The 15,864-nt window shown below is 32.6% G+C and overlaps 1 protein-coding gene across 3 annotated transcripts in view; it reads right to left on the reverse strand.

Annotated features, from left to right (window-relative positions):
* SCRN3 (secernin 3) overlaps positions 1-15,864 on the reverse strand; it is an 88,059-nt gene that overhangs the window by 14,652 nt on the left and 57,543 nt on the right. For all 3 annotated transcript variants that reach the window (XM_074303081.1, XM_074303082.1, XM_074303083.1), the window contains 6 exons: positions 14,532-14,713; positions 14,018-14,214; positions 12,011-12,223; positions 5,956-6,118; positions 5,433-5,613; positions 531-689 (listed from right to left, as the gene is read on the reverse strand). In XM_074303081.1, coding sequence (XP_074159182.1) covers positions 531-689; positions 5,433-5,613; positions 5,956-6,118; positions 12,011-12,223; positions 14,018-14,214; positions 14,532-14,713 — 1,095 coding nt within the window. The remainder of the gene's footprint in view (positions 1-530; positions 690-5,432; positions 5,614-5,955; positions 6,119-12,010; positions 12,224-14,017; positions 14,215-14,531; positions 14,714-15,864) is intronic.

A 15,864-nucleotide genomic window follows, 5' to 3' on the forward strand; every position in this document is an offset into this window, starting at 1 on the left:
ATCCAAACTACTAGTGGCAACTATACTTCTAACCTGGGGTGGGAGAGGGGAAAAGGGAGAAGAAAGAGAGAGAGATTGAGAGTGAGAGACAGAGAGAGACAGAGATATAGACAAGAGTAGTTTCAAAAAATATATCTGGTAATTTCTATTTAAGTCTCAGATGACTCATTTTTTTAAAAAGTGCATCACTACAGAAGAGTATATTTTCTTACTGTAATGGGAAACATTTTAGAATACTGCATAATTGTATTATATAATGAATCTATACTGCAATGTACAAATTTTGTGCTTACATGAAATATTAGAAAATCAGCTTGAAATTCATAATTACTTTGACAGTAACGTAATATTCAAGTTTGCTAACTCCAAGTAACACTTAAAATGTTCTATGAAATAAGTACATTAGTTAAAATTCATGTAAACTTTACTAAAGTGACAAAATCTACTGAACTCAGATTTGCTAGATGTAATAAGCTTAAGATTGATTTTAAAGAAGATTTTTGAATATGGTATGTTTAGAAAGAGCTTACATTTGACTCATAAATTTTCATTTCATTGTTTACATATTGAGAAAAAAGGCTAGCAGCTCTGTTTACATCAATACTCTTATTCTGAAGGACTGATTCCATCTCTTTGAGCATTTCTTTCTCCAGTATTTTCATCTCTTCCAGCATTTTTCTGCCTCTTTCCTAAAAGAATAATTTTAAAATAAAATATTAATACAGTGCAAGATTTTAAAAGATCAACAAATGCATTTATTCTAGCCTCCCATCTACCAATCTTTTCATACGAGATTCATTTTAATTTCCAAACAATTTTCATGGTCTCGCTCCTTCCATCATTTGAAAACAGAAATGATAAAACAATAACAACAAAAAAATTTAAATTGCCATTTAGGACTTATCATATAAACAAAACAAAACAGAAATAGCCATAGGGAGAATTCTAGGTAGGAATTCACATTTCTTCACCAAGATGGAAAGAAAAGGAAAGAAAAAAATTTTAATGCATTTTTAAATGCAGGCTTTGAAAATGTCTGTGGCGAAGATCACTATACACTTCAACAACAATACTGTATGAGGATGTATTCTGATGGAAGTGGAAATCTTCAACATAAAGAAGATCCAACTCACTTCCAGTTGATCAATGATGGACAGAAATAACTATACCCAGAGAAGGAACACTGGGAAGCAAATGTAAATTGTTAGCACTACTGTCTATCTACCCAGGTTACTTATACCTTCGGAAGCTAATAATTAATGTGCAACAAGAAAATGGTATTTACACACATATATTGTATCTAGGTTATATTGTAACACATGTAAAATGTATAGGATTACCTGCCATCGGGGGGAGGGAGTGGAGGGAGGGAGGGGATAATTTGGAAAAATGAATAAAAAAAATTAAAAAATAATTTTAAAAAATAGTCACTATACTTTATCTGATGTAATTTCAATAACTCTAATTATTCTGGAGCTGTACCAGAAACTTTAGGAAAACTCTAGCTCACACATCTCTTGTTTGGCTGTTACTATATAATTTCATATGACATCCCTAAATAAACATTCACATCAAGAAAAAAAAATGTCTGTGGCTTCCCATTTCTGAAACCATTTTTAAATAAATTTTCCTGAGATTAATACAAAATTTTTTTCTAGATAAATGTACTTAATGTTTGGCTTTGTGTTATATTTCCCTCTTGCCAGTGATATCAGGAAGATGTCTCAAATACCTTTGTACCTCATGAAGAGCCCAGCATATTTATTTCCATGAATACAGGGCTTAAAAATAGTTGACAAAATGTGATGGAATGAAAATGAAAAAAAGAAATATACAAGGGAGAAACTAATTTCCAAAATTTCCAGTTAGAAGTAACTTAATTCCAAATAAAGCCCAACACCATTAGCGTATGCAAAAGTGCAATTCAAAAAAGTTAAGTTACTTGCCCCAAATCCCACAATCAATAACAAAGCCAAGATTAGGGCCTATGTATATACCCATCTTTCCAATACACCACATTGCTATTCTATAGTTAACACACTAATTGTACCCTAAAATATTAATAATTTTAAAAATATTCCTAATTTTTAAAGGCAATTCAATATTATTTGTAAAAATATCACATTAATTGATATATTATTTTATAAAGTCTGGAAAGAAAAAATATTAATAAAGTCAACAAAGATTACTCTTGTTGTGGAACTCTTACTCCTTTAATTTCTTCTGAAAAATATAAATTATACATAATCACCTGCAAGTAACATTACTCTAATTTTTGCCTCATACACTAAAATTGCTTCAATAAATTTCCATTCCAGTTCTACTATACTTCAAACTTCTGGGATACTGAATTAAGTTTTGGGTGCCCCACTTTTAAAAAGATACCTTGAACTCATGCTATATGAAAATCAAATAAAGTAATAGGATGTTTAGCCTGAAAAAGAGAAAACTTCAGTGGAAGATGACAGCTGCATCAATTATTTGAAAAACTGTCATGTGGAAGGATTAACCTTCCTGCTTGGTTCCAAAAAAAGCAGAACTTGAAGCAATAGATGAAAAAATTCCTAATAACTGCAGCTATCTATCTGAAAGTAATTGTGATGCCTTGGGAATGGTGGTTTCCTCCTCAAGCAAAGACTTTGTGAACATTTGTTAGGGTTTTTGAGAATGAATTCTGGTTTGAGTATAGGTTAGTCTTAAAGTTTGAGGTCCTGTGCAAATCTGAAATTCTGTGACTCAAGAAATTTCAAAATTGGGAAATGAGTGATAAAGAAAAATAGGCAATGATACATAAATTAAGAATCAACTTTTCTGAACAAAACTGGTTGCTGAATTTTTCCCACTTAACTGACCAACCTGTTTTTACAGAATCATAAGATTTTGCAGGGAATCTCAAAAGATATATACTTAGTCTGACTTGTACCTGAGTGAGAATCCTATCTATAATATACTTGTCAGATAGTTACACAGTTTTTGCTTAAAGACTTACAAGAAATTCATTACTTCGTGTAGCATCTCATTCCCTTTAGGAGAAAGCTAAATAGGATAGAGAGTTTTTCCTAACATCAAACTCCAATTTGCTTTTCTGCAACTTTTCAATATAATCATCTCTGGAGCCAAGCAGAATAAGGCTAATCCCCTTTAACATGATTCTTTATATGCTCCAAGAGAACAATTATGTACTAGGCATAGACCAGCTCTAATACTCTATGCCAAGAGAAGGTCGAAATGGGTTCATGATTTAGATATAAAGGTGATACTATAAGCAAATTAGGAGAACAAGAGATAGTCTATCTCTCAGATCTGTGGAGAAAGGAGGACTTTGAGGTCAAAGAAGAGCTAAAGAATATTATGAAATGAAAAAAATGGATAGTTTTGATTACATTAAAATTTAAAAGTTTTTGAACAAACAAAAACCCATCCAAAATTAGAAGGGAAACAAAGTTTGGGGGGGGAAATTGTTTTCCGTTGCTGATGAAGATCTTATTTCTAAAGTAGAGAAAAGAATTGACTCAAATTTATAAGCCATTTCTCAACAGTTAAATAGTCAAAAGACATAGAAAAACAATTTTCAGATTTCACACTTCTCAGACTGGCTAAGATGGAAGGAAAATATAATTATTCACGTTGAAAGATATGTGGAAAACTAGGTCATCAATGCATTGTTGATGGGGTTGAGAAATGACCCAACCATTCTGGAGAACAATTTGGAATTATCCCCAAAGGTCTATCAAACTGTACATGCCTTTTGATCCAACAATGTCTCTACTGGGCCTGGATCCCAAAGAGATAATAAAAGAGGGGAAAGGACCAAATGTGCAAAAATGTTTGTAGCAGCTCTTTTTATAGTGGCAAGGAACTAAAAATTGAGTAAATGCCCATCAGTTGGAGAAATGACTGAATAAATTATGGTATATGAATGTAATGGAAGATTATTGTTCTATAAGAAATGATGAGCAGGGTGATTTCAGAAAAAAATCTAGAAAGACTTACAAAAACTTAAATGAACTTACATGGTAAGTGAGCAGAATCAAGAGAACACTGTATACAGCAACAATGAGATTATGTGATGATCAACTGCAATGGATTTAGCTTTTTTCAACACTGAGGTGATTTAAGGTAATTTTAATAGACTTATGATAGAAAGTGTCATCCACGTCAAGAAAGGGAACTATGGAGACTGAATGTGGATCAAAAATAGTTTTTCACCTCTTTTTGTTATTTGTTTTCTTGTGTTTTTTTTCTCTCTTTTTTTTCACTTTTGAACTATTTTTTCTTGCACAGTAAAACAAACATGGAAATATTTGGAAGAATTGAACATATTTAACTTATAATGGATTGTTTGCTGTCTTGGAGAGTGAGGAAGGGGTGAGAGGGAGAAAAGTTTGGAATGGTGAATGTTGAAAACTATCTTTGTATGTATTTGGAAAAATACTATAAAAAAAATAAAATAATCTAAATAAAAAAAGAGAGATTATAATGACCTCATAAGTCTTCTTTTCTCCAGGCATTTTTTTCTACCAATCCTTTTATGGTACAATATTAAGTAAGGCCTTTTACCATCTTGATTGTCTTTCACTGGATACTTTCTAGATCATCTAAATTCTTCTAAAATGTGCTGCCCATAACTAAATGCAAAACTCTAGATGTCTTCTGGACAGGGTCTAATACAGAGAAACTTTTACCTACTTAGTTTGTGACACTATCTCTCTCTGGTGACTTTAAGAATAATAAAGCCTTTTTGGTTGCTAAATTACACTGTTAAAATCGGTACTAACCCTAACTCTAAATATCTAAAATCTCTTTCAGACAAACTGCTGTCCAGCAAAATGTTTTGCAATTTTATATTTGTGAAGCTGGTTTTTGGACTTAAGTGTAAAACACTGTGAAGCCCATTTCTTATCACCATTTATTTTTTACTAATTTAAAAATAAATACGATGTCAGAAAGAAACATAAAGAACTTAAATGACATGCAAAGGAATATTAATATATTCAGAAAAAGAAAATAAATGTCACATTGGAATAATAATCCATCCCATCCAATATTACCTATTAATGCAATAACATGGGATACTAGATAATAGATGGTCCTATCTGCCTTTCAATCACTTTTAGGTTAAGGTATGACTTTAAGTAAGGCATGTGTCCTATGTCACAAATATCCCATTTCCCTCAAAAATATAGTTGAAAATGGTTATTTATGATTTCACCAAACTCTTTTTTTGAACCTATTTATACAAGTTGAAAATCAAACTGGTGGTTATAGCTGAAACACTAAAATGATTCTTTAAAATAGGCTATAGGCTCTATTAAGACAGATCCTTCGTCTAAAAGAATTTTGCATCTCACCACCACAATGCCTATGGACCTATAACTGGTTTTGTACAAAGTAAACATTTAATAAATGTCAAATCAAATTGAATTTCATACCTTATTGGAAATTATCATTTCTACTGCCTCTTCATGTTTTCGGTAAAGAGGATGTTTTCTGTCAGGCTTATTCTGAAAACGTGGCTTCTTTTTAACTGGATCTTCTTGTCCAAATGTTGGTGAGCTAGTATCTAGTAACTCAGTTATATTTGGTACAAAAATGAATGGTTTAAAAACAGATCTAGAAGCAAAAAAATAACCTAGTCTTTATTAAGGGCAATCATGATATAAAAGCATTTAAAAAAATCATTTTCTTCTATTATTCTCTCTAGGAAAGTTTCCATTAATAAAACTGTGTTTAACTTATATAACCAAAAAATATTAAACATATTCTCTTCTTATAGAAACAAAGTATTTACTACTGGCAATTATATGTTCATAGAAGTAAGACTAAATATTTACAAGATAATATATCCTATATTTTAAACTGTTTAAAAATTCTAATTAAAATTAAAATGATATTAATTTGACTAAATTTTAAGTTTCTTTTCCCTACCCCTTAATCCCCCACCTCTGACTTCACCTTTCAGGATCAGGAGTTCCTGTAAAGAAATGAATGCATGGAAGGGTAGGATCTGTAGGCAAAATAGAAACCATGCTGCTAGTAGTCTTAAATTCTCCTTCCATATTAATGCCACTTTCTTTATCTCGAAGAATTTCCATCATTTTTTCAGAAGTCATGCTTCCTATTGAAAATGTGAAAATTAAATTAGTTATGCAAATATATTAATCCTAATTCAGTTTGGCATGGCAGCAATTTACTTTACAGACCTATATATGTAAAACTCATTTTCCCTAAGTCCTCCTACCAGAATAGAAGCCACAATAAAAACCTATAAGAATTAGATCTATAATTCACTCAAGTCCTTCTTACATATAAAGTGTTTTGTCTGTTCATAATTAATAACATGAAATATCTTTCTTACTACAAACACTAAAGATATTAACAAAATATAGTCTCTGTTATCAAATCTGCTACATGAAACTCATCAGGCTTATAACTAATTAGGAATAAATTTAAGAGAACATTAGCTATATAAATTATTATAGCTAAGACAGAATTCCCAAAAAAATAAAAAGCAAAAAGGGAACAATACCAAAAATAATGCAACCATTCCTATTTTGCACATGGGCTAAGAAGAAACTTATTTCAGTAACAACGATTTTAAGATTACTAGTTAGTTATTTTCCAAACTTTTCTCCCGTGGGAGCCAAATAATAAGAGAATGTTACATCACAAAAGTCCCTTCCTCAAAGTGGAAAATGTTAAATCTATGTCTGTGATAACTTCAGCACAATTCCTATTCTGAAGAAAAAGAATAGCTAATATTTGTACAGCACTTTAAAACTTTACAAAGATCTTGACAGAAAATCTCTCTTTTAATGTTCCCCACGACTCTGAGAAGTAGGTGCTATTTTTATTCCACTTGGCAGGTGAGAAAACTGAGGCTGAGACAGATAAAGTAATCTGCTGGGGATTATATCACTAAGTGTCTCAGACAAAATTTGAATCCAAAATTTTGAGTGTCACAGAATGCAGAATATACACAGTGGGGAAATGAAGGGAATAAGATAAGACTGGAAGGACAGTTATGATGATTATAAAGAGCTTTAAACATATACAGGATTTTAGATTTATTCCTAAAGATAAGGAACCAATGGAGGTTTCGACTAGAGAGGCACTTTAAGATCAACTGAATAGCTGAGTCAAGAATGGACCAGAATGGAGAAGGGAAGTTAAGGAGGGAGACCCACCAACAAATTACTACAATCATCTTGAAGTAATCTGCACCAAGACAGTGTCAATGTGAGAGGTAAGAAGGTAGAGTCTATGAGGGATATTAACAAGGCAAAATGACGTGTTGGTTGGTTCTTTCCTGTGTTAGAATCAAAGTACACTGTGTTCAACTATGGCTGATCAGACCAATAATGAGCTCAGAATGCTCTGCTACAGGTTGGGCATAAATAGTTCATATGAACATTTGGAGTGGATTCTCTGCCTTTGTGCATCTTGCATTTTTTCTGAGCTATATCAATTCTGCTTTGCTCATAGAGCACAGCCTTTTCTCTGATGGGAACATGCCAAGTTAGGCAATCCTATGTCAGTCTCCCAGGTTGTACAATTGATTCTAAATTTCTTGAGACCTCCAGAGTGTCCTTGTATCACATTTTCTGACCACCATGTGAGCACTTTCCTGGTGTGAGTTGAAAACTTTTAGCATTTGAACAATGTGGCCAGTCCAATGGAGTTGTGTTCTCTGCCAAAGATGACGGGTTTTGACCATTGATTGGATATAGATGTGAGAATGTGAGGAATAAAGGACTTGATGGGAAACTTGAATGACTTGAAGAACAATGGTACCTTCCACAGTAATAATATCATGCAGGTGGGATATTTTAGAGAAAAGAATGAGTTCAGTTTTGAATATGGTTTATTGGGCATCAGGCCTAACACAAGGGAGATTAGGACTGAACAAGTAGATTTGGAAATCATCTAAATAAAGATGATAAGTGAAACCAAGAGAGTTGACAGATCACCAGGTACAATAGTTTAGAGGAAGACCAGGGTCCAGATCAGCCTTGAGAGGCCCACACAGTCAGTTATCTGTGTTAGATGAAGAGGGAGTAAAGAAGAGAGAGGAGTCATCAGACAGGGAGGACAAGAACCAGCAGAAAGCAATATCAAACAATTTCAGGGAGAAAAAAAAGAATCAAGGAGAAGAGGATGATCAGGGCTATCAAAGGCCACAGAGAGATCAAAAGGGCAAGCACCAAGAAAAGGTCACTAAATTTAGCAATTAAGAAATCCATGTACCAAATCACTATTGATCAGAGAAATGCAAATTAAGACAACTCTGAGATACCACTACACACCTGTCAGATTGGCTAAGATGACAGGAATAAATGACGATGAATGTTGGAGGGGCTGTGGAAAAACTGGGACACTGATGCATTGTTGGTGGAGTTGTGAAAGAATCCAACCATTCTGGAGAGTAATCTGGAATTATGCCCAAAAAGTTATCAAAATGTGCATACCCTTTGACCCAGCCATACTACTACTGGGCTTATATCCCAAGGAAATACTAAAGAAGGGAAAGGGACCTGTATGTGCCAAAATGTTTGTGGCAGCCCTTTTCATAGTGGCTAGAAGCTGGAAGATGAATGGATGTCCATCAATTGGAGAATGGTTGGGTAAACTATGGTATATGAATGTTATGGAATATTATTGTTCTATAAGAAATGACCAGCAGGACAAATACAGAGAGGCTTGGAGAGACTTACATCAACTGATGCTAAGTGAAACAAGCAGAACCAGAAGATCATTATACACTTCAACAATGATACTGTACGAGGATGTATGCTGATGGAAGTGGATATCTTCAACATAGAGAAGAGCTAATCCAATTCCAATTGATTAATGATGGACAGAATCAGCTACATCCAGAAAAGGAACACTGAGAAATGAGTGTAAACTGTTATTTTTACCTTCTGAATCCAAGTCTTCCTGTGCAACAAAAAAAATTCAGTTCTACACACATATATTGTATCTAGAATATACTGTAATATATTTAACATGTATAAGACTGCCTGCCATCTGGGGGAGGGGGTTGGGTGAGGAAGGGAAAAAATCTGAATAGAAGTAAGTGCAAGGGATAATGTTGTAAAAAATTACCCATGCATATGTACTGTCAAAAAAAAAGTTATAATTATAAAATAAAATAAAAATTAAATTAAAAAAAAAAAAAGAAATCCGTGGTACTTTGAGGAGAGAAGTCTGGGTTGAGCTATGAGGTCAAAAGTCAGACTGCAGAGGGAGAGAGGAAAGGAAGTGAAGATACCTATTGTAGGCAGAGTTCTCAAGGTGTTAACCACAAGGGGAAAAGAGGTACAGGAAATAGTGAGGGTCTCTTGAGGATGGGGAAGAGAGCCACAGGAAAAGCTGCTAAGATGAGTGGAATGGTCAATCAATTAGGGAGGTGTAAAAGGAATGCTTTGCCTCAATGAGGTCCAGTTGAGATTCTGTAACATAAACTTGTAGTAGACCCAGTCAACAGATTCATGGTTTTCTCCAGCTTTGTTCAACAATGTGTATGTTGAGCCAAAGGTAGTAGCTAGTGGGAGTAATCCAAGGCTAAAAACTGGCAGGAAAAGATTTTCAATAGGATAAAGAGACAAGGGTTTCTGGAGAAGAGGACAGTAAAAAGTTGAAATGGTTCATCAAGAGTCAATATAAGGTCAAGAAAATGTAGCCTGTACAGGAGAGAAGGCCTGGGAAGAAGGGGATCAGGATGAGGATGAAAAACATGGTTTGGAGAGGAAAAGAAAATAAGCTATTAATGGCTTTAAAAATGCTGAGAAAATAGCTAATTATTCTCCATAAATTACCCTATTACAAGTGAAATTTATTGTAATAAATTGAAAGCAAAAATTAAAAAAAAATATATTGGGCAACTTCTAAAAACAGCTCTTAATATTTTTTTGAAAAACAGACAAAGCCCAAACTACCAAAAACACCAAACAAAAACCTATGAATCAGGTAGATAACAGGAACACCCAGTGTGATTTTAAAGAGATTGAGACCTAAATTCCTGAAAATAAGGATTTATAATGAATACAATGACAGAAACATAACACTCTTATAATACAGGTATTATGAAAATGTCTTCTCTATTCAAAACCTACAATTCTCAAAATGAAGGAAGGATTTACATGATCACAAGAGCAGGATAGCTATAAGTAATCCACTAGCAAGCATTGAATAAGTACTAAGGCTGTGGTGGTAGGGTTCAGTAAAATGAATAAAAAAACACAGGGGTGCAATTTCATTGCAATTTAAACTAGTTATTTCAAATGCATGAGTGAATGTATTTGCAATTTGGATATACATGTAGCACAGTTAATAGCTACCATGAAGGAACAGTTGGAAGAGAAACATAGCAGTATTGGTCTATAGAAATCTAAAGAAAAGTTACAGTGATTACCAGAAAATTGAATGCTAGAGTGAGAAAAAGGCCTTTCCTCTTTTGAAGATTCACAGTGAACTATATGAATTGTCTTTTCTACACAAAAAAATTTTTAAATTAGGTACCAATTTTTTTATTGCAACTATCTATGAATTAAAAAGAAATTCACTTAGCAATTAATTTTGTAATTAAACAACTCAATTTTAACATATTACAAAGTAGATGGTGAATTCAAAGCCCTTTTCTTTCCTCCACCAATTATCCTAATAACATGATCTTTTACACTTCTTTCACAGTTCAACAATGAACATTTTATAATAAATGTCTGATGGTTCTAATTCCTAAGCTAAAAGAAGTTTACTGTCATAAATAAACAGCACAATCCTCTAACACAACTTAAACAATTATTCTACCCAAGTTTCTAGAAATGTGTATAAACTCACAAAAATAAACAACAAAGAAAAATAAATTTTGAAATTTTTCTAAATGAATCTACTTCTAATAGATTAAAAACTAAATAACTTGAGAGTTGATTTTCTAATTAAACCATTGAAAACATGTATATTAACAAAAAATATGTATAAATCTTATTCCATCAAAATTGAATATAGTCAATCTGTGGTTTTTAGGCACCTATTGATATTGTAGAAAAGTCTAAACTATCAGTCCAATTTAATAAAGCAAAATAAAAGTGATCTCAGCCTATGTTCAGTTATTGAGGACACAGAAAAAGAAAAAAGTTAAATGAATCACTTCCACAATGCAGTTTGTGACTATTTTTTTTCTTAAAACCTTTTATTTGATATTGCTAGTGAAGCCCCTTTATCTTCTTCCTTCGGATATGACCTTTTTTCCCCCAAAGAGGTAATCAATATTTCAGTAATAGAGCCAATGAGAGAGAAATGAAACAATACTCAAATACTAGCCATAGTAACTGAGAAAAATTAATTTTAAAACATTCTCTAAAATCCCTATTCTTCTAGTGGAAAAAAAAGTAATGCACTTAAAGCAGCATATTTATACATTTTGTAAAATAATTTGTTCACAGAATGCTTCCTATGAAAAGCACTTATTGATAATATTAGCAAAGCTATGATATCTCTTTTCAAAACAATTGAAAATATGAAAATATTATGGAAGTTAAAACATTCCATCACAAGTTTTTATTTTTCCTCATACTTAATAGTAATTAACACTAAACACTAATGAAGAAAGTAATTGTCCCTGACTATCTTACTTACTAAAAGCTAAATTCTGATTGACTTTTAGAATCAATTTTGTGCTTTAGCCAGTGAAACAACATGTAGGTCATAGATACTATGGTTTTTATTATCTAAACAAAACTGACTCCTTTTGGTGAAACTCATTTTTTAAAAAAGAAAATATCTATCATTTAGCAATTTGCTAAAAGATAATTTTTCTGGCATAATTTTGTGTTCAGTAGTACATTGGAAATTATTACAACAGAAGTAGCAGTTGGCCTAGAGAATAATGAAGGTTTAATAAATTTGTTTATAAGTCCTCAAAATGACTGATTATTTTATCATTACTATATAGGAATATACAAATGCTTGCAAAAATTTCATTCAGATGCTATTTAAATAAAAAGATTACCTTTATATTTGTTTAGAAGCTTGGAACCCTCACAGTATCTGCCTGTTAATGTAGTGATCCAGGAATTTTGAGGACGGGAATACACAGCAGTGAAATCAAATTCCTTTTGACCATCCCACCAACCTTTTTCCTTAGCATATTCTCTCATTTTGGGATGTTCTCGGTCAATTTTAGTGGTTATACAGAGTTGATTGGAAATATTACGAACTCCCTCTGTTATCAAAGAGAAAAAAAAATTATATATAGCCAGATTGATCAATAAACATTTATTAAGCAGCTATTATGTAAAATTTGCTAGGCACTAGGAATGCAAGGACATAAAAATAATAGTTTTTGCTCTCTAGGAGCTTATATTACAGAGGAAAAAGTTGCACATACATATATATTTTTAAAATATCCAAAGTTAAACACAGGGGAATTTCCTATGAGAGGTACTAGCAGCTGGCAGCATTGTGAAAAGCCTTATGGTAGAAAGTAGCACAAGCTAAATTTGAGGAAGGCTGTGGATTCTAATAGATGAGAAGATATTGTGTGTTCAGACAGAGAACATGGCTTACGCAAGTAGATGGAGGAATAAGGAAGTTCCTATGTGAGAATCAGCAGGCAAGTTAGTTTTACAGTATGAAGGGGAATAGTCAGGCTGTAAAGAGTTTTAAATGCCAAATAAAGCAATTTATATTTGATCCTAGAGAAAAGAGCTAAGAGAGCTTTTGAAGCAAGGGAGGAGCATGGTCAAGCTTGTGTTTTAAGAATCTTGCATTGACATCTGTGTCAAGGGTATACTGGAAGAAAGATGTACTTCAGAAAGAAGAACAATTAGCAGGTTTTTGCAAGAGGTGATAAAGACCTAAATGAATAAGTGTTAAATTAAATGGAATTTTGTCGACTGTTTCTTATGATTTACTTCTACTCTCAGAAATGTAGAACCTGAAAAAAAATGTTCAAGTAAATAATTTCAAGAAGAAAATCTTATACTGAAATCTATTATTGGAAAGGACAATGAAAATTTGATCTAAAGAGAAAGAAATGATAATGGCAAAATATTTTATATACATGATCTCATCTGATTCTCCTAACAACCCTGTGAGATAGTTATTCTCATTATCTCCATTTTCCAACACCCCGAGAGGTGATGTAATTTGCCCAGGTTCACACAGATAATAAGCATCTGAGGCAAGATGTAAACTCGATTTCTTGACTCCTAGTCACCTAGTTTCCCAGTTTCCAACTGTGTGATCCTGGGCCTTGTGACCTCTTTGCTCTCATTTTCTTTATTACTAAGATCTTTTAAAAATCTAAATCTATGTTTCTAGACTCCTAGAATGCAATGTCTTTATCACTCTTTATGGATCAATCATAGGTACTACTGTACTATTTTGTATTATTTTTCTATTTTATCCTGTGTGTCTGCCTTGCCTAGCCTTCCAATGAGACTGGAGGCTTCTTGAAAGAAGAAACCATAGCTTAAGAGTGCTCTTCCATCATCAGAACACCTGCTAAGCATATGACACATATGGATTTAACTCAATATCTATCTCCCAGCTAAAATTAATGCAAAACATTCTCAAACAACTGAATTGGTTTTATTAATGACTAGATTTTTACATTTTAACATACCTATAATAAAAGCTAAAAAATCTAATATGAGTACCTAGGATGGTCAAATGCTCAAAAATTCCTCTCCAAATCCACATACCTTTGTTTCAGTACCAAGTGACAGTAGGGAAGAACCATAAAAAGTAATAAACAAATAAGGTCAAAAGGGCTATTGATTAAAATATCAGAAATAGTTTATACTGAAGGAAATTACACTTCAAATTGGCCAAATATGGGAAAACAACCAAGGGGAGTTCATTTCTTTCTTCTCCAAAACATCCTTATATTACATCAGGTTTACATGTTGGACAAATGAATACCTTTCAGTCCTGAGGAGCAATCCAGTAAAGTATGAGGAATTAGAAATATTTAATGTATCATAAAATAAATTCAACAATATTTTGTCCATACCTTCTATTTTTTCTGCTGCCCAATATTGTCCTGCAGTTTCAAGAATCCAGGCTTCATGCCTATCAGCTATCAGAAAACTATTGTGATAGCTAAATACCATACTCTCTGAACAATTTCCACCCTGTCCATATTTTTCTAGTAAATTGACAATAGTAGTAACTGCTTTTTCAGCTGTATCAGCTCTTTCAAGTCCAAGCCTAAAATAAAATGTAACATGTTCTTATAAGATATTTGCATTTTTTTCAAAAGTGTTGCTTATAAGACATCATATATGAATCTCATAATTTTTTTTAAATAATTAAATTTATCCTCTATGAAATTTGTAATTTTTATTATTTCATCTTTCTGTTATGGGGTTTAGCCAAAAAAATAGTGTTTTTACTCTCTAAGAGTAATATAACAAATATCAAAACATTTTAAAAGTCTGGCATTATAATTTTAAAAATAAAATTAAGTTTTATAAAATATAGTTTGTTTTTATTTTCCTACAAAACTCACAAATATATCTGATAACCTGACAAGGTCCATGCCAAGTAATGCCTCTTCATCGCTTACTTCTTCTCTTCCCCATACAGCTTCATTACCAATGCAAACTCCATGTTCATTAGCTCCCATTTCTGCACCCCATAACCAAGATGGCCGACTCAGGATGACAGCATATGTTTCTGAAACTTGTTCAATTTCTATATAGGTGCACTATAAAGAAATTCATAGTTTAAAAAAAGAATCTGTTAATAATTTAGCAAAAGTTGAAATTCAATAGTTTTCTAGCCAAACTATTACAAAAGAAGTATAACAAAAAGCACTGAACAGAGCTCAACAATAATTAAAAATATTACAAAATTCACTTAAAACTGCTCTAAAAAATGAACCAATATATCAAATAAAAACAATCTAAAATATAGTATTCTATCCAGCCATTCTGGAGAGTGATTTGGAACTATGCTCAAAAAATTATCAAACTGTGCATACCCTTTGATCCAGCAGTGTTACTACTGGGCTTATATCCCAGAGAAATCTTAAAGAAGGGAAAGGGACCTGAATGTGCAAAAATGTTTGTGGCAGCCCTTTTTGTAGTGGCCAGAAACTGGAAACTGAGTGGATGCCCATCAATTGGAAAATGGTTGGGTAAATTATGGTATATGAATGTTATGGATATTATTGTTCTGTAAGAAATGACCAGCAGAATGATTTCAGAAAGGCCTGGAGAGACTTACATGAACTGATGCTGAGTGAAATGAGCAGGACCAGGAGATCATTATAAACGTCAACAACAATACTATATGATGATCAACTCTGATGGACATGGCCTTCTTCAACAATGAGATGAACCAAATCAGTTCACCTAGAGCAATAATGAATTGAACCAGCTACACCCAGCGAAAGAACTCTGGGAAATGCATGTGAACCACTACATAGAATTCCCAATCTCTCTATTTTTGTCCACCTGCATTTTTGATTTCCTTCACAGGTTAATTGTATATTATTTCAAAGTCCAATTCTTCTTGTGCAACAAAATAACTGTATGGCTATGTATAAATATATTGTATTTAACATATACTTTAACATATTTAATATGTATCAGTCTACCTGCCATGGGGGGAGGGGGAGAGAGGAAAAATTGGAACAAAAGGTTTTGCAACCATCAATGCTGAAAAATTACCCATGCATATATCTTATAAATAAAAAGCTATAATAAAATATAGAATTCTATTTAAATGAACCTATTAAAAAAAATTAAAACAAGTTTGCAGCATATATCCAGAAAGAAAAAACCTACAATCAACCTTTAAACATAAACCTCATAAGACTCCATTAATTATTCTACATATTACATCAAATAAGAT

This window comes from Sminthopsis crassicaudata, chromosome 3, assembly GCF_048593235.1.
Source record: "Sminthopsis crassicaudata isolate SCR6 chromosome 3, ASM4859323v1, whole genome shotgun sequence".
NCBI classification, from domain to species: domain Eukaryota; kingdom Metazoa; phylum Chordata; class Mammalia; order Dasyuromorphia; family Dasyuridae; genus Sminthopsis; species Sminthopsis crassicaudata.